The 22,217-nt window shown below is 41.7% G+C and overlaps 1 protein-coding gene across 1 annotated transcript in view; it reads left to right on the forward strand.

Moving 5' to 3' along the window:
- Positions 1-462: 462 nt before the first annotated feature.
- Positions 463-22,217, forward strand: part of SHOC2 (SHOC2, leucine rich repeat scaffold protein) — a 32,227-nt gene continuing 10,472 nt past the window's right edge. The window contains exons 1-3 of the mRNA XM_026050597.1: positions 463-1,390; positions 12,180-12,317; positions 21,335-21,465. Coding sequence (XP_025906382.1) covers positions 688-1,390; positions 12,180-12,317; positions 21,335-21,465 — 972 coding nt within the window. The 5' untranslated portion in view covers positions 463-687. The remainder of the gene's footprint in view (positions 1,391-12,179; positions 12,318-21,334; positions 21,466-22,217) is intronic.

A 22,217-nucleotide genomic window follows, 5' to 3' on the forward strand; every position in this document is an offset into this window, starting at 1 on the left:
CTTGCAGTGCGGTGCATTATGTCCCTGGAGATCGAACCGAGGATCTTTGGTGCCAAAAGAATGAGGCCCTACAGGTTTGCTGAAAGAAACAGGCACTTGAAATTGTGACAGATCCCTCCTGACTGATGAGGCGTGGAGTGGAGAGAGTGTTTCTGTTGATGCCCGGGCTGTTACACCAAGACATTGCTGACACGTAAGGTTACTGACTAAAATGTACTCAAGAAGACAATACTGTGGTTCAGAATTGTATCTTTCTTTCCTTGCGAATACTAGTTGGTACAGCTTCTTCACGACAGTGGATCTTCTGGACAATACACATAGTATTTTTGCATTTGCGCTGGGTTTTGCCATTTGGAGACAGCCAGCAGAAGCTTGGTGTAGAAGCATTCAATGTTTAATTGCAAGGGACGTTTTATATTTATACTAACCTTGTCTTCTTTTCTCTCCTGTGTTACAGAAATACTAATATGGAGCGTTTGACCTTCTAATCTGTAATAGCTGAATCTTCTGATATCAGGATTAGGAAAGAGTGCCTTCAGAACCACCATGTAGCAAATGGGGATCGCAGCTCGGACGCTCCTCCCTTGCTTCAACGCTCACACGTTGGCAGGATCCTTGTAGCCCCGGCAGCGAATCGCCAGCGTCGGAGACGGATTTCATGTGGTGCTTGCTGAACACTGAGTCACCATGAGTAGTAATCTAGGAAAAGAAAAAGACTGTAAGGAGAAGGATCCCAAAGTCCCGTCATCGAAAGAAAGGGAGAAGGAGGCCAAGGCCTCTGGAGGATTTGGGAAAGAGGGCAAAGAAAAGGAGCCTAAGACCAAAGGGAAAGATGCCAAAGATGGAAAGAAGGACTCCAGTAGCACGCAGCCTGGGGTGGCCTTTTCAGTGGACAATACGATAAAACGACCTAACCCAGCCACAGGTACCCGCAAAAAATCCAGCAATGCTGAAGTGATCAAAGAGCTAAACAAATGCCGGGAGGAGAATTCCATGCGCTTGGACTTGTCCAAGAGGTCGATACACATGCTTCCGTCGGCCATCAAGGAGTTAACGCAATTAACGGAACTTTATTTATACAGTAACAAACTGCAGTCCCTCCCGGCAGAGGTGGGCTGCCTCGTGAACCTGGTGACACTGGCGCTGAGCGAAAACTCGCTCACCAGTTTGCCTGACTCTCTCGATAACTTGAAGAAACTGCGCATGCTTGACCTGCGGCATAACAAGCTTCGAGAAATCCCCGCCGTGGTCTACAGGCTGCACTCGCTCGCCACGCTTTACCTACGCTTTAATCGTATAACTACTGTGGAAAAGGATATCAAAAACTTGTCAAAACTCACCATGCTTAGCATACGAGAGAACAAAATCAAGCAACTACCTGCTGAAATTGGTAAGCACTTTACGCGCATTGGAATGTCGCTCTTTTGGCTTCAGTTCCCCTTGCAGTTTGGTTAAGCACGCAGGAAGTGCTGCTTCTTGAGGTGCCTTTTTGCATTTAAAATTTGCATAAGATTATGCCCTTGATCATACTGTTGCAATGTTAGCTTATGCTAAGAGAGATCGATGCCATGCATGTGTTTCTTAAACAAAACCCCTTTTCTCCTCATCTGCTATCTCAAAAATCAACTGTAACTTTTATCGTGTTTGCCTTGTTCTGTCACATGGCGTGTCTTCAGAGCCTAAATACTTGGAAAGAACAAAGACAGATTTTATTTTAAGATTTCTTTATAAATCACTTATGAACTGCTGTAAATTATTAAAAGTTATAAACACATTACGGGCATGAGTAATACAGTACAGAGGGGTATGACCATAGGAGGTAGAAGAGGTAAAGTCAGTGCTGTTGTCCTGAGTAAGCTGCTGGAAGCCAACACAGTTGATAATGTAGGTTAATGATTCAGGAAAGTGGCTGCCTTTTATGAGTCATGAATATATTATGTTAATACAGAGAATGTGAATATAAAGTGTCACCACATGTTGTATGTATTGTTGATGATTTTTTTTAAGGAATTAGATTTTTTTCCCTGAAAAACACTGCAAAGTTTTGACAGGTAAACATGAAATAGTTTAAAAGTGAGTTATTGATTTAAGCACTTTATTATAGAAAATGTGCTAGAATAGCTGGTTGTCCAGAGCTGCATCAAATGGGTTCTGAGGCATGGAAACTTCTTGTTACACTGGTCTCGTGCCCTATCCCCCTACTAGTTATGTGCCTTGTTAAAAGGAGATGATACCACAAATGTGTTTTCCTTCTGGATTTTCAAATAAAAGCAGGCCTAGTGCTCTGGTCGGGAGGAAGACGAGAAAGTTTCTGTATTAAGAAACTAAAGTGTGTGTGTGTGGGGCAAAAGAAACTTGCATAAGATGTTTAGTCCATGCTGTGCTGCTAGTGCGGATTCCTGTGTCCTCTTTTTGACGGCTGGTGTGGGATTTTTATTCCTGTTAATTCTTGCCTGGCTAGGACAAGCATCCCTCAAATTAGTCCCTGTATTCAGTAGTTTTTGCAGAGTTTGGTAACTGCGCTTGTTTGGATCCCTCGCTCATCTTTCACAGCAGCGGTGCTCCTGCATCTTGATATATGAGAGATATAAGATAACACGTTCTTGATGCCAGGAAATCCTGGGGACTTTTTAAACTGCAAGCGCAGTGGCCAGCAGGGCCCAGCCCAGGCAGCAGCTCCTGCAGGAGCCCGGGCACCGCAGGCCCCCTCTTTGGTTCCCTGCAGGTGCATTTGTAACGTGCTCTCTCATAGCCACAGTAGCATTTTTTTTTCCCTCTAGGCAAGAATTAAATAGTTAGCTTTGTGTATCTTCTGATTTGAGGAGGAAAAAAAAAAAAAAGATTTTTCTAGTTGGCACTAGCATCCCAGCCATCCTGGGAATTTCCCCTGGGAGAACTAAGGAATTACAAGGTTGACCCATTATTTTGACATTTCAGTTTAAGTCTAATAGTCTCTTTGAATCTTTCCCTGATCAGAGAATCACTGTGGAAAGGGTGGGGCTGGCATTTGCAACAAAAAAGCGTATCAAGTGTTTCTAGCTGTGTGAAAAAAATCACTGATGCAGCCAGTTGAGCTGCATTATACATTGCTGTGAGTACTTCACCTGGGTCTGTTTTGTGGCTCAGTTTTTAAATATAGTCTAGCAAAAACTCGGACTGTGAAGTTCAGCTGGGGATAAATTCATCTGCATAAATTCAAATTAGTGCTGGTATGTGGGGGGAGGGTTGAAAAAAAGAGGAAAAAAAACCAAAAAGCCAACTGTTGGGAGATGTTGCATTCCGGTGTTTGATGTTGCCCTTGAAAACCTTTTTGCAGGTATGCTTGATTCTGCAGACTTTGTCTTGGCGCATTAGATCTCTTGGAGCCACTTTTTCTCACCTATTTGTCTGTTGAATTCTTACAGTTGAGTTTCCATTAAGATACCTGACTTCTTTATATATTGATTCCAAATATTCCTGAAATATTTTTTTGGTAATTGCTTTATGGAGAAATAGCAGATAAATGTATAGCTACCATCTTTCATATGCAGCTTATTTTTGTTGTTGTTATTACTGCTTGTTGTGATACACATCCTGGCAGTATTTTCAGCTCTTCATTGTAAAAACCTTCGCTTGAGAACAGTAAGTGCTTCACTTTTGTCTCTGCATCCAAAAGTTAGTTGGGCCTTTGTTTGTGTTGTGCTAATGCCTTTGTTTCTTGATCCCTAGGCCAGCACCTCTTGCTGTAATTTTACCCTGCAAAATATGCAAAGCAGGTATTTGAAAAGCGCTTTTTTTCTCTATATAATAAAAACGGACAAGTTGGTTTCACTTTTGTAATTGATTTCTACTCCCTTTCATGTATCTGCATTCGAGCACAAAGCTCGAGATGGAAGAACAGCTGAGAAATGAAACTGCTGAGAAAAGTGGTTTTGACTTTCCAAAGGAATTTTTCTCTGTTTCTTTAAACATTTGTTATATCTCTGTTTTGCATGCGTGTGGTTTTAAAAAAGAAAGTCTTTTAAGTCAGAATGATTTAAAACTCTTTTTTCATTTATAACGCGACTCCTAAATACTATATACAAAACTGAACTTAAAAGTAAACAGCCTCGTATTATCAGCTTGTAAATAAGAAAGTTTTGCTGCTGTGAAGCAGGAAGCAGAATGAGGCATTTATCTTTTATAAAGCAGCATCATGTGGTGCATTTCAGATTCTTCTTTAAAAAACACCCCCTTGTTCTGTGGCCCAAGGCTCACATAGCTTTTGGTAAGTTCTCGGGTGCTCTTTTTAAAAACTCAAAGCTGATTTCACCCACTGCCTCGTTCAGCAAGGAAAGGTCTCCCAGCTATTAGCTCTGACTTGCTCATGCAGCTCTTCTGGCATGAAACTCTGCTAAAAACCCCTTGGTTTTAATTTGTCTTTTGGGAGCAGACCTGCTAGAAAAAGTTGCCTTGGACAGAGAAAGAAGCTTCAGCTTGAGAGCTGGGATGTTGCTCCTTGGCGAGGAGGAGGAGGAGGATGAACACCCTTCTAAGATCTGGGGTTGCGTGTGACGCAATTAGAGTTTAATTAGCGCCCTTACCCAGCGCCAGGGAGCTGGTGACGGCGGCGCTCCCGCTGAACACAGAATGCCAGTCGTGTGTGTAATTATGGAAGGTTTTCCATGAGAACAACTGCAGAAGCCTGCTGCCTTAAAATAGTCTCCCTGCTTTGCAAGCAGTCATCCCATATAATTATTTTTCTAAAAATTCCTTAGTCTACGGCTTTATCAATAATATTTATTTTCCTTCTCTCATTCTGTCATTGAAAGGAATTGAAATTAGACCGCAGCCTCTAAGTGCTCGGATATTTGAGCTCTTTCTTCCAACATTCAGCATGTTTACGGTCAGTTTATTTTTGTGCCAGTGACGTTGCTTTGTTCTTGGATAAAGTGATTTTCTTCTCTTGTTAACATTTGTTCTCCTGCTGTATCTGCGAACAGCAATTCTGTCTTTTCTTAGCCATTAGACTGGAGTATTTAATCCTATGCAAAATCTGCATGCCTTTGGGCAATTCACCTTGTTCCTTCACCTTTTTGTGCTTGGTCGCTGTGTTGGGCGGCCGAGCGTGCAGGGCTGGCTTGCAGCAGCCTTTCCAGGTGCGAGTGTCCCTGTTTGTGCGGGAGGCACCTCTGGCAGTGCAGCCTGAGCAGCAGCTCGCAGCTGCGTCACGCCAGCGTCGCAGGAGCAGCCCCGCGGCCCTCTCGACACCTGCACTCTGTCCTCCCTGCTCTCCTCCGTGAGCGGCCCGGAGATCTGGGTGGAAACACAGCCTTCAAGTGAGTGGCTTTACTTTTTCTGTACTGTTGAGTCTATGGCAGTTTCTGGTAGGTTGGCTGGGTCTTCTGATGCCTCCAGGCTCCTGGAAGACCCTCTCTTTCTTAGGCAGTCGTTGCTCAAAATACTCCACAAAATCAGTCTGGAGGAGGATTCCTTAGAGATCCCAAAGGAGAACTTCCACTCACTCCAGGATTTTGGTTTCAGTTGTGCTACCTGCATGACAACTTTTAGGCGATTCCCTGTCTTGACTTCTCGTAGCACTCGCTATCCACATTTTCTAATTATTTTCTACATGCTGCTACATCAGGCATCTTTGTGGAGCCTCAAGTGGATTAGACTGAATAAACTAGATTTTTGTACTGTATTTTTGTACAAAACTTTGTATCTCTGTGCAGAATTTATTATTTTACTGGTTTACTCTTTTGTAATGCAATTTTTTCTTTTCTACTTAAATCCATACATTTTATATCCTGCGAAATGCACAGCTTTGTGAAGTGTTCAGATGAATGTAAGGGTCTTCGGATTCTCCTGCTGCTTTCTTAGAGCTAAATTAGTATTCTCCGACCCTGTGGCACTGTTTCTTGCTTGATAGCTGTCTTGCAGAAACTGTACTGCTGGACGAGTGAAAGTAAACTTCTAGAACTACTTACTTAGAACATCTGCTGCTGCACAAACGTACAGTATTAGTACTTGTTAACACCTTTTTAAAGCCTGACTGAGGGCAAAATATTTTACCAAATGTTGCTTACAAAACCCGTAGTTGATCAAACTTTAGTGTTAGAGAAAGCTACTTTCAAAACAAAAACTAGAATTGTCTTTGCACTGCTTGAAGAAAGTCTAGAAGGGTCTGAACCCATGCAGCACCCAGCTGTTAGGAAGTACCCTACTATTTGTCTGGTTCTGTTTTGGGCTTTAAAAGGCCTCTAATAGCTAAACAACAAAAAATAGTGAGGGGGAAGATGATAATTTGAATTTAAAACAAACAATTTTGATGAAGTATATACGAGGCTTACACAGAGTCGTTTCCCACATCCCAGCAAAGTTGAGTTCAGTGATTTGCTGAGTCGGGTGCAGCTGATCTGTTTGGTAGACTTAACCCTTGATAGCGTCGTGTAATGGTGCCTAGTTCTGGCATTCAGAGGTGGTCAACAGTCCTTATTATCCCTTTGCTATCTCTCCAGGTCTTGTTTCTGGGTGTTAACAGGTGGTTTGGAGCCCATCACTAAATGGGCTAGATTTGTGTTGTCCTTAGTTCCATTTAGACAATATTTGATCTGTGTTGAATTTCCTCTGTCATTCTGTCACCCAACTACTTAGTCTTGTAAAGCTCTGCCGTTTTCACTCTGCTCTGGTTCTTACTCTCGTGTGCAGTTTAGCAAGTGCAAAGGCAGAACCTACCTGCTCAGTTGGATCTTGAATCTGTGGTAGCATCGATGAAAGACAATATTAATAGAAAGATCCCCAGGCAGCAGCTTTGCCAAACTTCAAGCATAACCGTGGCAACTAGTTCACTAGATGGACCCCAACTTGATCATCGTAGCTGGTAAATCGTCCCTTTCACTGAGATCAAAAAGTTGAGGATTAGAATGGAAGAATGTGAAAGTTACGGTGAGTCAGATGATGAGCACAAGAATGATGAAACCAGAGGAACTGCCTTGGAACGAGGCCAGATAAATACTTCAATTTGCTGTCTGTTACATCAGCTAACATTTTGCATTTCTTACATCTAGATGTTTGTTGGATTCCTCCATGTTGTGGTGAAGGGAGTATTTTGCATGAGCAAGTTGACAATGTTCTGTTTACAAAGACAAGTTTTTCTTTTTGTTTTAAACACAGATCAAGATTAGATTGTCTACACAGTTGAAGTTGCGTTCACATAGTTTCTGTAAGTTGCTAAAGACTCCAAATATTGTGTTTTCTGTCTGTGAATGCAATTCTTACTCTATGGAGAATCTGGTCAGGGCTGTTCTGCAAGGGAAATATTTTTAGATTGTAATTCAGGGAATCTGCCTACACCAGACTCGGAACATCTCTGAGACTGTCTTCTGTTCCTCCCTTCTCCCATTTACCCAATATTTAGATTCTGTGTGGTTTCTGAGCTGCTTTGAAACTCCTTTTCACAACACTTGCACCTGTTTGGTTTTCAGGAGTGGAAACAGCAAACCAGATGCATGCAGCTGCATTAATGCACGTCTGCTACTCCCTCCTGCCCGTGGCTCCTCCTCATTCAGTGGTGCCATGGTTGCAGAGCTCTTGGTGCTACTCAGAATTTAATTTCTCCTCGAATCCAGAGAAATATATTTTAAGGATTTTTTTTTTTCGTGCTTGAGAACTTCTGCTTGAGCAGTTTGGAAGAAACCCAATTTTCTCTCGGACCTCGTTGTTATACTAGTGTCTGCAAATAGAAGTTTGCAGTATTATTTTCTATTTGCATTCTAATATGACTAAAGTCAGGAACAGGAGCATAATATATACAGGCATTGATAGTATGTGCCATTCTCTAGAAACTAGAGAAAACGGCTCCGTATTGGCTCTGATTCTGACCGCTTTCTTGAGCTGCAGCAAAGCCTGGTTCGGGACAGCTGCAGTTTTGGTGTCTGGGTTCCAGTTTTTGTGAAAACTCAAGCGAGGAATTGGTTTCATATCTTGTCAGCTGGTTGAATTCCTCCTCTAGCTGCATTTTCTTCAGACTGGCTTTAGGATAATATTTAAGAAATTCTGCCTTTTTGATCTACGTGCAAAGCTAATTGGGATGATGCCCCCAATGTAATTCCAGTGCATACTGACAGCTTGTTACAAGTCCAGCACTTAAGCTTCTTTATTATCATTTTTTAAAAACTTTCTGAATACTTTTACAAGTGAAAAAGAAAGGAGAACGGTCGCTGTACTCAGCCTGCTCTTGCTGATGCTGCTCAGTATGTGGTTAGTCCTGGTCACAGAGAGACCGCGGGGACAGGAGCCAACTGGAGACCCCGGTTCAGCCCTCGGCTGCACAGGCTTCCTGCAGCAGCTGGTCCCCACGTTACACTGTTCTGTGCGGCTACAAATGCAACGTCCTTTGCGTTTGTCCTTGCTTATCTTGGAGATTTCTGGCAGTTTATTCTACCACCTGCCTCAGATCCAGCCTTGAGCCCTTGCTAAGACTTTCTTCTCAGATTTTGAAGTGTTGTTTCAGCATATTTTAAATTTTATTTTCATTTCTTTAACTAAAAATAACAGAAAGTCTGCCTCTGTATCTCCTGCACAAGCTCGTTTTAAACCAGGTTTTTAGGTTTTTCCTTTTTGTTGCACTTACCTTCAGTGCTTTTGAGTGCTTCCCATAGCTGGAACCTGCTACAAGTTGTGTGAGGTTAAATATTTTCCTGCACGTAATGCCTATTTATATGAATATTTTAACTTTGGTAAAGAAAGCAAAATCATTTGTGACTCTGTAAAAATGATGCTGTTTTACTCAGTAACTTTCCTGCCTAAGTTGCATTCGTGTGGTGCTAGTCCAAGTAGCTCTTATTTCTAAATCATTTGTTTGTGTAGTGGGCAGTAAGCAGCAAAATGTGCATCTTGTCTCAGTGGCATCGGTAGCTCTTAGAGACGTACTCAATTCTGATTGGGGGGGGAAAAGGTCAATTTGTTCTGAAATTATAGAATTGTTTTTATTTTTTTTCTAGAATCAGGACACAACATCAAATAGTTCTAGGGACTGAAAATTCTTTTACCTTATTTTGCTAGCAAATAATCTAGTGAGGAAAAAATCTGCGACTAGTGTCACGGGAAAGTTGTAATTTGTCGCTAGCATTGCTAATTTTAGATTGCTAATTTAATTTTAGTCTTTCTTAGGAAAAAAAAGTCAACTTAAAAGCAGTATTCTGACCAGCAGAGTGAGGGCCCAGCGCACTCCTGCGCTCTCCAGTAACGTCTTTATCCTCCTGCTGTGTCATCTGGCGCAGGGTTTATCACGTTGTAAAGGATTTCACAATATTCAATCTGCTTAAGCATATGCAGGCATGCATTTAATCCAGGAGAAAACAAGTTCTGTTACAAATTGTGTTTGCTCTCGGAGAGTGTTACTCAGCGAGTGAGCTGGCGGGGGAGCCGCGGAAGGCTCTGCCACTGCCTCTCTCCCTACATTACTCTTGTGTGTGTACGTATATATATGTATATATTTAACATGTTTGCATCTCGTGAATCTGGATTTTATTTTTTACATGGGCAAGAATAATTTTAAGCAATTGCAGAAGTTCAGACGTGTAACTTGGTGCTCCTGTCCCGCCCAGCTTGCGTGCTAGCTCCGTACCGGGGTGTGATCCTGCCTCGCTATGGAGAAATACCCGTCTGTTCCCCGCCACGCTCTGGTGCTGAGCGTGTGGGTTGAGCTTGGCCGCACCGGGGGGCTTAACCTCTGTTTGCACGGGAAGAACACCAAGGGATGGCCACTCTTACTAGAAAATCTGTGACTCATTTGAAGGACACTGACAGCTGCAGGCTGGTTTTAATTGGAAGGTCATTGGGAATCTTAGAGACACCACATTCTCTGAAAAATACATACAAATTGTCTAAAAACGTTTACCTTTTAGAATGGTTTAAATAAGTTTTTAAACGCTAAACAGTTGACTTAATTAAACATTCTGTGAAGATCATCTTACTTATGGAGAAACACGAGGACATTATTTTAATCTCTTTTCCTATCAAACCAGGTAGTAAATATTTTTTTCGTATTTTCTTGACATACCTTAAGTTTCAATGGCTTCTCCCTGCCCCCTGTCAGTTATAGTACAAGAAATTATGAAAAAAAAGGATAGTTTTTATTTTCTGTGTTTTTTGTTGACTTGCACATCGACTTGGATTGCTGAGACCAAAACAAAGAAAATACTGAGGCGTTTGAGGGCCAACAACAGCTCATTCTCCCGTTTTTTAGGGGAAAACGGGTACTAAAATGCAGCTTCATTTCATTTTGCACCCTTTTGGTGACACGTTGTCAAACCACAAGTATTATTATGTTTCTTTAGTGCTCAGTGTGAACTATGTTTAACAGCCTATATTAAGTATGGCACAGCAAATTAACCCAAAATTTTAGCTTGCCTTTAATTGGCTAAACAAACACGGACATCTATTTTTGCTTTTCTTCCAGAATGAGGTATTGAGATGTTTGTGACAAACAGGCCTTGCTGTTGTCAGAGTCTTCAGCAAGTGCAAAAAGGGTGTGAAAAACGGGTGCAAAAAACCAAGCGTCTCCTCAACTTCAGCAGATGCAGAGTGGGAAAAGTCAACTAAAAGAGAAGTCAGTGTGATGAGGTGGAATTTGTGCTGGGTTTTGAATTGACATCGTTGGTTTAGGCCTGAAGTGAAAACAAGCGGTGGGGGGCGGAAAAAAAAGAATGTCGGGTCTGAATTTAATCATGAATTCTGCAAAAGATATGGGAATATTGCAGTAAAGATTTGGGAGGTTTTTTGAATTTATTTTGTGTTTTACAAGGCCGGTGGCTTCCAGAGTCTGGTTGTTGCTCTTGCTGCACCTCCTGCTGCCCTCTGCGCTGCTCCGCAGTCGTGGTGGTCGTGAAAGTAGCAGTGGGACTGAGACTTGCCTCTGGGGTTGTGTATCTTCTGGAAGATCTGTCCCCATTTGGGTCAATAAATGCACAAAATAAGATCATTTGTATATAACTAATCTAAAGGAAGGGAGAATGGTGAAACTCTTGGGGCTGATTTTTTTTTCTTTTTGCTGGAAATAGGCCATCTGCAACTTAGATACAGAGGGTGAGTTCCTGAGTTGCTAAAACGCAACGTATTTATGGTTTGTGCCAGCAGAAGGGACCGGCTGATCTAATGGTTGGCAGCCTGTGCTTCAGAGCTTGCCCAGCGTATTTCTGTAGGTCTTGGGAAAATCCTTAAGGATTGGATCATCAAAAATGTAACATAGCATAATAGGTTCAAAGTAGCCGTTCACTCCTCAGCAGGATGTGCTGCTCTTCCTCGTTCGTCCTCATGGAGTGATGGATTTTACATGAATACAGTGACCTCGTCTTTACTGGAGAGAGCTGAAGATACTAAAGTAACTCATTAATTTCACCTCCATGAGAAGCAAAGAAGACAAATGCCCACACCCCTGGGTACCTGCACCTGCACACACACCTTTTGGTGGCTTTTGTTTGTTTTTTAAGTAACACGCCCAACCAACTCCTGCTTTGCATGCAGGCTGTTTGTCATTAAAATCAGTGCCACTGGAGTAGGTAGCAAGTTGTGCCTAGTTCAGCTTTTAAATTCCTGAACTTCATGAATGAGAATGTTTAGTGTAAAGTGGCTTGAAACTCTAACCAAGCTCAGCCTTTTTTTTTAAACCTTTTGCTTGTAATTCTTGGCTTCAACTGTGCTTGCATATTTAAAATATAATAATCTATAAAAATAGAGTTTAATTATTATAATTTGCCTTGTCTGTAATGATTAAAAATAGCACCCAGGGCTTTGGGGGAGCTTTCTGTGTTGTCAACAAAATAATTTTGACATCTCTTAACTGTTGATTGTGTGCTTGAAAGTAGTTCTTGCTATAAAAAGATATCTGAATTTCTCCAAACTCAATGCAAACCACTGGCTCTGTGCTGTTTTAAACTTCCTAAACTGTAAAAGGAAAACGAGTAAATAGATAAGATTTCTACATAGAATCTATAGAGTCCTGTCTCAACTTTTAAAAGCTCAGGTTTTACATCTAACTGATACAGTTAGGTTTTTGTAATGCCTTGTTTAGTATCTGTGGTTTTTATGGTAGCATTAGATGTTTTGCTTAGATTCCTTCTAACCCTATTCATCTAGAAGTTAGTTTATCCCAGTGTGAATACAGCTGTGCATTAAAATGAAGAATCTGATGTTTTGCCTCTCTCGTGTGCTCTCAGGTGAGTTGTGTAACCTCATAACGCTGGATGTAGCGCACAATCAGCTCGAACATCTTCCAGAGGAGATTGGAAGTTGCACGCAGATCACCAATCTTGACTTGCAGCACAATGAGCTCCTGGACCTGCCAGAAACCATAGGTACGTAAGGAGGCCGGGCAGAGCAAAGTAAATCTCTATTTCAGCACGCTCAGTGAGAGGAACAAATTCAAGGATGAGTATTTGATTGGTAACTATAGGATGAATGGCGTTCTGCTCGGGACAACTTCACGCTTGAGGTCGAAAGTGCGGGATGCACGTGTTGCTTCCAATGTAGCTTCCAGATTGCTGGATTCTGTTAAGTCTAGCTCTGGTGTGGGCTGTGGCACTGTCTCTGCATAGGAGTCGCAAGAAAATCCCTTACTTCAGCCTCTGGTTTGAGCTGTTCTGTGATTTTGTGTCAATATGTGCAGCTTGTCTGTCCGCTCTGTAGTGAGACTGGTCATTTATAAGGCTAAAGGACTATTAGGTAACGCTTTGGCCAGTGTCTTTAACTGTCATCCTCAGCTAGAGGAAAGTGGAGAAGACTAAAAGGATAAACATCCTGAATGAATTATTTGTTTTACACTCTTTAGCAGAACAATTTTAAAACTTTCCTCGGAGTCTACAAAGTTGTTGTGCTCTAATGAAGTAAAACGCAGGGTTTTCCAGCTTCATTTGAGAATAAAAGACCAAAATAAACATAGCCTTTCTTAGCTGGTTTCAGAACCTCTTACAGGATGAGACAACAAAAGATAACTTTCTAATTTAGTTAAATTTGTCTTGAATATATAACAGAAGATGCATGCTGCTGCATGTTGAAAAAGACAAAAACAAGACAATAACTATGATTTTAAGCTCTTAATTGTCCCAAAAATATTTATTGGAAACAAAATGCTGCCACTTGAATTATACTTAATATTTAAACCTTTTGTAATATAATTTAGAGCATAATGAAGGTGTGAACAAGCAGAAGAGTAAGGAATTACTTAAATACTCCAGTTTTTCTTTTAGCAGAAAATTTTGGCTATGAAGAGACTGTAGCTTTTTATTTAGCAAGTTTGACCTGAACAGAGTTTACAGTGCTGAAGTATCCCCTATAGCTAAATTTCCTTCCTGGGTGGAGGATATTTTTAAACTCTCAAGATCTCTTTCCATCTGGAATTTGCGTTTAACTTACACCACTCGTAAGCGCAGCCTTATTTTTGTAGCAATTTTTTTTGTCAGTCTTAATGAAAGCTGTTTTAAATAAAGTTTACACGTGCTGTACATGTCATATCTAGGGAGGTGGTTCTACAGATGAATTTGTGGGGAAAAAAACGTAGTAAATTGATGGATATTGATTGTCAGAGCTAATAGGCCACTATGGTTGCTTCTTGTACAGAGTGTTAGTATAATTTATTGAGATGTTCAACGACTTGCAGGCATTAAACTTCTCAAAAATCTCACTCACAAAGCGGCGTGGGAGCGTGGCTCCCAGGAAAAGCCCTTGGAGAGAGGAGCATGCAATAGTTACTGAGCCGGTTAGGTCACTTGGAAATTACTGAAAATGCAGTCAAAATAGTTTGAGTCATCTTTTTTTTTTTTTTGATTTATTGTAACTTTAGGTTGTTTTTGTTGAGTCATTTGTACCTAGAGAGACTAAATTTCTGCATCTTTTTTTTGCTATTTTGGTTTTCCACTGCATTTTTAAGGCATTTTTACTAATTTTTTGAAGTTATTTACGTTTAAATCTGTATCTTTGCATTGCAGATTTCCAAGCTTTATAGCTGAAACAAGCCCAAAGGCAGATGAGTAATAGCAAGAGACAACAATATACTGTCCTATCTTTAACTTAGCTTGTTCAGTCTTTACACCACTGGAAAACATCTGTTCTTTGTATTGACCAACACAAGGGTTTTTGTTGAGAGATTTAAAACCAGAAGTCATTATTTGTGCCACATAAAACGCAGTTCAGAAGCAGCCAGAATTGAATACTTAAGGGGAAAAAACATAAACTCCAGTTGAAATGATAATGATCAACCTACATTTACGCATGCTACAAAAAAGGCAGCCATAGCCAGTTCAGCAACATTGGCTTTTATTTCTTAGTCATCGCAGTTTGGGTTCAACATTAAAGCAAGCTGTGGCTTGATTCTGTAGATTACAGCTTGCTTTGTGGTTGGGATTGTTCAACGGGAGGCTCTGAGCACGGAGAGCCACGTGGGGTGGGTTGCATGTGGCCCCGGGAACGGCGCGGGCTCCTGCCGAGCTGCTCGTGCCCTTGCAGCTCCCGCTGCTCCCTGTGCTCCGAGCCCCTGGCTCCCTGTGCTCGGGGCTGCTGCCCGGGGTTGGAGTCACTCCTGTTTGTCACTCCGGCTGCCTCTGCGCCCTGCCCGGCCACGGCACCCCCACCTACCAGCGCCCTCCACATGTCCCTTGTTTATGCCCTATGTCACGGGCTGGGGGCAAGAGAGACAAAGGTGCATTGCTCACTATAAATATTTAGTATACAGCAAGCCTCCTGTTGTGGAAAACACGACAGAAAACACAGTACTGCCCATTACTTCCCAGTACTGCAGGATCGATCCCAGTAAGTCCCCTCTGGGCCAGGTTGGTTTGGAAACCTGCCTGCCTTGCCCCTGTCTTTCCCCTGCCCTGCAAGCAAAGCCCAGAAAGCTGGTGAGCGGAATTTAAATCTACTGCTGGCCTGTCCAAGCACAGAGATTTCTGGTCCTGCTGCAAGATTGTTAATAAAAATAGTTAAAATTTAAGAAAGGGCTGTTTCCTAACTGTTGGTGCAGTACTGAGCTGCAAAGGAGCGGTGGCAAAGGGATGTGGAAGGGTGACATGCAGGGAGTGGTAGGGAAGGGATTAGGCATTCACAAGGATTACCGAGGTAGCAGAGCCAACATGTTCACAAATACAAAGTCCTCGTTGCAATTAATACTTCACAAGCTCTTTCCTACAGTAACTAATGTCAATTTGTGATGGCAGTTGTCAGGAAGTGACCTCATGTCTTGCTTTACCGATATTGGCTTGATACATTCATATCTGGATTTCTGTTGATTGAAAATTGCAAAGTACTTGGTATATTAGATCATTTCCCGCAAGAAAAATGCGCTTTGTGGAGCGGCTTAGCACACTCCAAGAGTCTCAAATAGAGACCGAAATCAAAGTGGGATCTTGGTGTTTTAGTTGCAATCCCCCCCGCATCGGACTGGCTTTTGGGCGGGGGGTGCAGGGAGGAAATTGTGAGCTGCTTTCATTTAAACAATGTCTTATCTCTGCATGCCTAGCTGGCACACTAATAAGAGGGGATATCCAAAAGATACATAAGCGGAGGTAAATAACACACTATTTATATTAAAATTAATACTTGGAGTTTTGGGACACAGAGAAGGCAGATTTTGGGTGGAGTGAAGCATTTCGGGTCGCTAGCCAGTTGGATTACAGGCTGGTTTAAAAATATTGTTCTGCAAATACCACATTGTGAGTGTTCTTTCTTTGCAGATTTAATTAATTTGCGCATTTTGTATAAATGTGTTTGTAATTTCTTATTTAAAAGTGCAAGGAGTTATTTGAGAAAGAAATGCAAGAGAAACAAAGTTACAACATTTAAAAAAGTTCTCCATCTATTTTGTAATTGTCTATTATGGTGTGTTTACACGTGCAGCCTGGCCATAGTCAAGGGGGGCATATTCATGGACATTTAAGGCAACAGACGTTTTAATAGGAAAAAGAACACTCAGTTGTAAATGCTCCAAAATGATGCTCTAAAAGCACAAAAAAAATACATCATTGGACACACTTTTCAGTGGCTGACAGGCCAAAGGATGGTTAGGGAAATCAGAGGAATATTCAGGGCTGGAGTCCGTGCCCTTCACTGTGGCAGATGAGCTTCAGAGTGAAAACTGAAGGAGAGCTGCATGAAGCGAGGGTTGTAGGGTGAAAACTTTGTCCTTTTGGCTGGGTGAAACTGCAGCAACCTGTTCTAACCTCAGTCTTTACCTCCCAAATCACCAGGGTGCTTTTAGGAGAAATAGGTGATGGAAGCCTGGTGAATTGCATGTGCCGGAGTATGAATATGCAACCGGTATAGCTCAAATTATAGGAACTGCAGTTGAAACCTTTCCATGCTGGGAAGTATTGCCCCTGTAGAGGAGGAGAAACACTTAAAAATGGCATTTTAACTATACCAGGCTTAACAAATGCATCTAAAAGGGACCAAGTCTGGCGAGCTTGACTCTGAAAAACGGGAGCAAGGGGCTGGTGTGTGAGAAGAGCAGCAGCCGTGCGGGCTGCAGGAGCTGCTCTGGCCCTGCCCAGCCCAGGGGTGGAAACCTGTGGTTCCTGTCCCTTCCAGTGGGAAGGACTCATTGCTGGGGCTGCTTTTCCAGAGAAAAGATACTTGCCTAGATAGAGCTACGGTTTGAGTGCAATTGCTCTCACTTTCCTTAGCCAGCTAAAAAATTATGTGTATACCTTCATGTGCTGCATACTTTTATATGCTCGCACTATATAGCAGGGCAGACTTTAAAATTACACACATCTATCAGTAAGAAATATTTACTATTTTTTCTGCAAAACACTTTGACAAATGGTTGCAAATTGTTCTTTGGTGACTTGCATTGATATGAATCTTAATTTTACTAAAAATTTTAATATTCCATTCAAAATGAAAATATGTCTACCAATGAAAAATACAATGAAATAAACTTCAGTGGCTTTGTCTTAGAAAGTATGAATTGAGTAAAACTTAATGATTTAATTGAAAATCTGAAAAAACAAAAAGTCCCTGTTGCTTTTGGCTCCTTTGTGATGTGCGTTTTTTATGTTTTTTATCTTTTTTTGGAAATGCAAACTAATTATAATTTTCTGTTATTGTCTTAATAAATAAATCCCTGATCCAACATTACATAGTTATATATTCAGTATTCTTCTGTAAAAATAGACTAGCTTCTCTTGCATTATTAACTCTCTGTTTACTTATTGAATTTTCTTTTTGTGTGTATGTGTGGAACAATTTTGTGCGTTTTTCTATTTTGTCTGTATATACATTCCTTATGGTAGGATTAGGATGAGGATTGTTTATTTTAAAGAATGCATATGCAATCACACGGTATTTAGATATGGAGACCAATAAGTTTAGACTTAATATAACTGAAGCTTTGTGTTTTCAGAATGATTTATGTGCAGTAGAAAGGAAAAGAAGACCCCAATCTTATTTTCTTCATGTAAGAAGCAGGCGTGTGAGAAGAGGGATTCGAAGGAACCCATCAGAGGGGAGACAGGCAGGTGTGTTAGTTACAGGCGTTTGGATGAAACCTATTAAATGAAGTTAGATTTTCATAGTTTAGAGGAGATTTCAGAAATGTTTTGCTATGACCGTGTGCTCCATAGCCTGGTGTGGGCGCTGTGTATAGTGCATCTCAGATGCATTAACTCAGTGTTTCCCAGCACCTTGCATGTGTCTTTCATAGGATAAAAATAAGTAAGTGCTGAAAGCCACGCTTTAGTCTTAATCTTGAAATAATGAGGGAAACCTGAATCTGGTTGAAACCGAGAGGAATTATTAGGAATCTAGTTAGACTGAAGCTACAGAGGAATTGCCCTGTTCTTTTTGGATGGCACTGAAACCCACAGAGGTGGTAGAGATTAATTTTGAAGTGCTATAAGTTTTTTTTTTTTTTTTTTTTTTAAAAAAAAAAAAGGTTTAAAATTAACCTGTCTTTATGGAGATTTTTTAGCCTTTGAGCAGGAAGGAATTTAATGCACTTGGCTTTGAACAGGGCACAAGTGGTGGGGCTGCCTGACCTTGTGATTCTTGAGTCTGGATCTGCTTCCACTGCTAGTCTGGTGTATCCAGGAGGGACCGGTGACTGGAGAGAAAAAAAGTAAAATACATGAAAAACACCTAGCTGTTAACATCAATAAAATCTGGAGTTTGTAAGTCAAGTGCTATTTGTGTCGCACTTAGTGGTCAGGAGGGATTCCCTCCCCTCCTGCGTTTCTCCCGAGTTCCCTCGTCCCCTCCCAGCTCTTCCTGACACTCCAGAGATTAACCAGAGGATATTAAATGGGATGTTCCAGCCATGCAAGTTACAGAGAGGATTTGCGAGCTCTTAGATGATTGATTTGGAAAAGCTGATTTAGACCCTTACGAATCTAAAAGCTTTGGCTTAGGAAGGCGTTTCCCCCCGGTCAGTTGGGTAGAGATTTCAGATCTTGCCTGCAAGGCTGGATAGTGGCAACACTGTCTTTGCTTGTAGGATGCAGGTTAAGATTAAATAATGTGCTGTATTAAATTTATGTTATTAAATGTAAATTAAATTATGTATTAAATGTGTGTTGCTTTCTTGAGAAATGGCATGAGGTTTGGATTAGATTATTTCTGTATGTATCTTGATTTCTGTCTGTTAGAAATGGCATCTGATACCTTCCGTATGTGAAACAGCGGGTGATCTTCCTTAGAAAGTGATCCCTTAGTGAACTGTGCTCTCTCAAATACGAAATGGGTACTAATGAGGAGTAGGTTCTTTAATAGCTGCTTGTAACACGCAAAGTTTAATCAAATCAAAATCTAAGAATATTTATAAAAGTTAGAGATTCTGAGGTAGAGTCGAATCCTTCAGGACCAGTTCTCTAAGGGAGATGATACAGAAGAAAAGGTGTGTACGTGTGGAGAGAACCTGCAAGAGCAGCAGATGATCTTCTTGAGCTCAGAGACCTATAGAGAGGATCACATCTATTTGTACAGATATTCAAGGTCTGCTGTTTGGGAACTTGCAGTAATTCCTCTGATAAACTGGATTTTCTCACTTATAGTACAGAATATACAAGATGTCAGTAGGATGTAAAGGTCCCGTGAGGGGTTGGTGAAGGCAGAGGGATGCAGGGAAGGCAGCAGGAGCAGCACTGGGATGGACAGGAGATGTTCCCAGGAGAGCGGGACGAGTCCTGGCATCGCTGAACCCGCACACTGAACGTGCTCCCCTCCTCAAAATCCTGACCTCTCCTGGTTTCTTTCTTAAGAGGGAAAACAAACAAGCAGAAAAAAAAAAGGCTGAGTGCAGGGAAGAGCTAGAAGGATCATTTTTTGTTTTGTGAAGAGCAGCCTAAGAGATCTGGCTTGTCCAGCTTATCAAAATAAAAGCTGATAAAGCAGGCAGTTACTCCCTGGGATATGTTCACAGTGATGGATGAATATAAACTCTGAGGTTGAAAAGATATTTAAGTTAAAGTACAACATTGGCAGAGGAATAAATGACAATAAATTAGTCCTATATAAATTCAGGCTTGGAATTAGCAAGCAGCTCCAATCCTGTTGGGTTTCAGGACAGCCCTTCCCAGAGCAGCCATAGAGTCACTGCTGCTGCTGCAGCTACGGCTTAAATCTTACAGGTGGAAGGAATTTCATAGTATGTATCGCGTGGGATAATGCAGGGCTGGACTGGGCACACGCAGGAGCTCCAGGCCTGGGCTTCTGGGTGAATTTCACTTAAAAAATTTACTTTTACAGCTGCAGACTTGAGACTACTGCGTTTGCTGCGGGGTTTATTGCTGCGGGGTGTCAAGCAGTCGCTGTGGGTGCATCCTCTGCTGCCCCTGCGGCACCTTTCCCACACAGGACAGAGATTGCTCGGGTAGAGGAACATCCATAAGATCTTCTCAAGAGAAGCTGTTTACACCTGCTTTCTGGCAGTGCCCAGGGGGTGTTCTGGCTTGGAAAATGACAGTGCAGTGCAACTCTGGAGTGTTTTTGTGCAAGGTGGGAGCAAAGCTGCACACACAGCGTGGGGCAGAGCTGCCCTGTGTGGCCTGGCGCTCTGCTCCTGCTGCATCCCCTCGGATGTCCCGTGGAGACCCGAAAGCTGCGGCTCCTTCAGGGTTTTAGTAGTGAAGGGTGCTCTGTGTTGGTGTACAGGCACACGTACGGGTGCAGCATTTGTCTGTCAGTCACCCAGTGAGTAAAGAGTGATGAGCCAGACTGCACGTGCAGATCTCCCTTTATCTTTTTTGAGCAGCTTCTGTGTATTCTTGCTGTTCTTTGTTAAAATTTCAGTCCGTTTTTATGCATCTTTCCAGTATTTAAATATGCAGGATTGACATTATGTCCTGCTAGTGGTTGTAAGAAGGAGTATAAATGGTGAATATTTGCAAGGGCCTGATTGTGGGAACCTGTTCAGACGCTCCCGTGAGTGCCGTGTGTGTCTGTGCATGGACATGTTTTCTAATCACGTGGCCAAGGCAGAAGACTCAGCACTGCCCTTTATGCAGTCCCTAGCTGACTTCTCAGTGAAGTTCAAGCTGTTATTGTTGCAGCCGAGTCCCAAATGCCCTCGCTACCATATAGCTCAAAGACATCCTCAGAAGCTGATTTCAGTCCTCAGTACTCGCCAAGTGTTTACAGTGGTCACGGCTAAAAGCAGTTTCGGATGGGAAATTTTCAAGTTGCAAGTTTTGCAGGGATTTTTTTCTTTTCCTGGCAGAAATATATGTCAACCGGGACTGTCGGCCTGGCAATATTGGGAAATATTTTGAAGTGTGCTATTGTCCAGATTTTTGCGGATTTCCTCCAGACTTTTCCTTTGGTGGCATTTAGAAAACTTGGAAGATTATTTTTTTTCTATGTCTTTTTGAAGACTGTGTTGCTTTTGGAGGTTGGTAAAAGGGTTTTTGTCCCTGTAGAGGAAATTGTTTTGCCAGAACCTGAACTGTGTAAAGTATGCCCAAGTTTTGGTACCGTGAGTCACACCATGACTAATGATATCTGTAATTAAAGAATAGTTATTTTAAGGGACATCTGGACAGCTATAAAGAGTTGCTTGTTGGTAGGAGAGTAAGGATAGAAGGACATCTACAGTAGGATGTAGGCTTTGCTTCCTCACCGTGCTGTGCTAAACTTAAGAAGTATGCAATATAAACTTTTATTGCGTGTTGTACCTGAGCATTAGAAAATGCTGTAAACACTGGGATTATCCTTTGGGGTGACAGTTGCCTTTCACCATTTGAAAAGCTTGAGGTGTAGAGGGCTTGTGTTTCTTGTTCGCTTTTGCACAGTGAGACAGCAGAAGATTCATAGATCAAGCTTCTTCCTGTTCCTTCGTGTTAATGTAATGATGTATTAATGGTGCATTAATAACTGTTTTTCCTTGTAGGAAATCTGTCGAGTCTAAGCCGTCTTGGCCTAAGGTACAACAGGCTGTCGGCAATTCCGAAGTCCTTAGCGAAGTGCAGTGAACTTGATGAGCTGAACTTGGAGAACAACAACATTTCTAGTCTACCTGAGGTGAGAGGCACAGGGAGCTGAGGTGGGAGGGAATGTGCTTTAGCAGAGGGATCAGACCGTGTAAAAGTACCTTATTTTGCATTATAGCCCTAAGGAATACTCTATCTGCCATAGCTACTTGGCCTTAGCATGTAGATTTTAATGTAAAAAGGTGAATGCTGTTGACACCAATGTGATCTAGCAGTTTATTGACACAACATCCAGCGGTTAAGAGGGAAAAAGAAAAAAAAATACTACTATATTTTACATTTCCAAGCACCCCTGCGAGGGTCAGGGGCGAAGAGCAGTTCTCTCCCTTTTCCCCTTTTTGTAGTGGCTGCCCTTGGTTGTCATATTCACCTTCTCCTTTGCTTCGAGCTCAGGAGAAAAGACAAGAGCTTTAGAGATACTTTCTGAGTCTGTAGAAGTGACATGTTTCTGGAACTGAGTGAGGACAGAAAGTCCTAGTCACCTTTTTACCTTTTTCTATACTCCTGTGCTATAATTTTCCAAAATGTGCCCTAGTAGTCTCCAATTCCATATTGCTAGGAGACCCAAGTAATTGGTTACAGATCGTTAAAAAACAAACAAGCAAAAAACCAGTTTAGATATCTGCAACTTTGAAACTATGTAGATTGCTGGATTATATCTACCTTTTTTGTTTATTTGCAGTTTCTAGAGACTGATGCTAAACATATAGAGAAAAATCTTTTCACTATATTTTTTAAGTTCTCCTCACCCATTCAAAACGAGAATTGTGCATATATTGCTAA

Source organism: Nothoprocta perdicaria, unplaced genomic scaffold, assembly GCF_003342845.1.
Source record: "Nothoprocta perdicaria isolate Ctin4 unplaced genomic scaffold, notPer1 scaffold_7, whole genome shotgun sequence".
Taxonomy (NCBI): Eukaryota; Metazoa; Chordata; class Aves; order Tinamiformes; family Tinamidae; genus Nothoprocta; species Nothoprocta perdicaria.